Source organism: Buceros rhinoceros, unplaced genomic scaffold (genome assembly GCF_000710305.1).
Source record: "Buceros rhinoceros silvestris isolate BGI_N320 unplaced genomic scaffold, ASM71030v1 scaffold4347, whole genome shotgun sequence".
Classification (NCBI taxonomy): domain Eukaryota; kingdom Metazoa; phylum Chordata; class Aves; order Bucerotiformes; family Bucerotidae; genus Buceros; species Buceros rhinoceros.
This window is the reverse complement of record NW_010420283.1, coordinates 55,116-57,079: the sequence shown is the minus strand read 5'-3', so window position 1 is coordinate 57,079 and position 1,964 is coordinate 55,116. Positions and strand designations below refer to the sequence as shown.

The following is a 1,964-nucleotide window of genomic DNA, read 5'->3' as shown; positions in this document are numbered from 1 at the left end:
CGGGGGCTTTGGCCCGTTTCAGAGACACCTTTGGGTGCCAGGCTCTCCTCTTGCCCAGAGTACAGGGAGGGAGGCATGCGGACAGCCAATGTGGTGTCCTCACAGGGATGCACGTGTCACTCCCTGCTCTCTGCTGCCCGCAGAGCTCAGGCAGTCCGTGTCTGCTTCAATGCCTCAGCACGACTGCAGCCAGCTGCTCCGGGGAGTCCCACCATGCGGTTGGTCCGGTGGCATCACCCCAGGGGTGAGTCCCAAGGACAGAAGTGACCTGGTCACTGCTGGGACACACAGCATTGACTCTCAGCATTGACTCTGGGGCTTGGTTATGGCTCGGCAGTGTCCACAATCATCTGCCCGTAGCAGAGGAGGTGAGGGGAACATGGGACTCAGGCTGGCCCCGGCTTCTCTCAATGCCTCAGTTTCCCCTGTGTATCCATGCCGGCGTCGCACCGTAGCCCGTGGCCCATGCTGGGGCTGGGGCTGGGGCTGCACTGGGGATGCTCAGCGCCAGCTCTCTGTTAATAACAGTGATGCATATCTCTTTTAATTTTTTCTGTCTTCAGGTGAATATGGCCCTGGCAGGGAAGCCTTTAGACGTGACACTCAGCACCTCCAGAGCTGGCCAGTGGAATATGTTTTTTCCCCAGAAAGACGAAATCATCACCAGCTTAGTGTCTGCCTTAGACTCCATGGTAAGAGGCCGGTGGCACCCCTGTCCCCCTCCTTTTGCTTCCTCTTACCGGCGTTGGCTGGGAGCAGGGCTGAAGCAGGGAGGGCTGTCGAGCTCATCCCGCTCCCCTCCGCTGCTGGAAAGCCCAAGGAGCTGCCAGAGCTGGGAAATAAAAATCCTCTCCAGCCCTGACAGCCGTAAGGATCATAAAGTCAGCCCAAGTTAATCTCAGATGTGTATTGTTTTCCCATTAATATTTATGTTGGTATCAACTGAATGTGGGGTGGTTGGGGTTTTTTTTCCTTGATGTTTTACCAACGTTACCGTGAGCTTTTACACAACAGGAGAACAATGGCTTTTATCTCCGAGAACAAAGAAAATAACTTTCATATCTTTTGACGTAGAATTCCCGATGGAAACCTTGCCTAAGTCAGCCATGCTTACATAAACAAGATAACTGTCTGGATTAAGTCTCGTGGACCAGAGCTAATCTCATTTTTAACTGTGAATGTGATCAGGAAGGGAAAGTGAGTGTGTAGTAACAAATATCTAATGCAATGCGACACGCTAAATAGCCCTCCCTTCTTAAAGCCAAGTCGTGTTTAATGTATTTGTCTTGGAAGCATCATCTTCCCTGTGCAGGTAGGGGTTTTTTTTCACTAATACTCATTTCCTTCTCTTTGACCATCACTGCTCCACTAAGGAGCAGGTTTCCCAGAGCTGACGCACCCTGGGCTGCTTTGATGATTTATACACGTGCCATCCCATACAGCAAATCGTGTTACCGTAGTTTGGCTTCCTAATGAATATACATTATTCTGCAGTCCTCGTTAGGTGCTTCCACCAGGGCCAAGGGGCCGGGCTGCTCCTGAAATCCAGCCTTTATCCCAGCACTTCCAGTGCCAGGCTCTGCACCCACTGAAGCCTGGCTGCCTGTGTATGCGATAAATAAACTGCGGGGCCACCCGCATGTTCCCAGGCGGGTTGAGGGTTTGGATTTAGACTGGCTCCAAATCTCGCATCCCTGAGATTTTGTATTTATTTTTTGAGTGTTGGGTTTTTAGAGCAAAATATTTCTGTTTGCTGCTGGGTTTTTGAAAGGAGGTTTCTTAAAAATATCTATTTTGGGGGATGTGATTCAATACCTCCTTCTTGAAGAAAGCGAGCAGGAGGTAAAATAACCCAGTATAGGGACTGGTTTAAGCCCACACAAATCAAGCTGGCTGTAAACGTGTGCAGAGAGCTGAAGGTAGCTGGGGGAGTCGGTCCTGCTCCCTCCCTGGCTGCCAGCACC

At 51.0% G+C, this 1,964-nt stretch overlaps 1 protein-coding gene across 1 annotated transcript in view; it reads left to right on the top strand.

Moving 5' to 3' along the window:
- Positions 1–569: 569 nt before the first annotated feature.
- Positions 570–1,964, top strand: part of GTF2IRD1 (GTF2I repeat domain containing 1) — a 45,348-nt gene continuing 43,953 nt past the window's right edge. The window contains exon 1 of the mRNA XM_010139246.1: positions 570–692. Coding sequence (XP_010137548.1) covers positions 570–692 — 123 coding nt within the window. The remainder of the gene's footprint in view (positions 693–1,964) is intronic.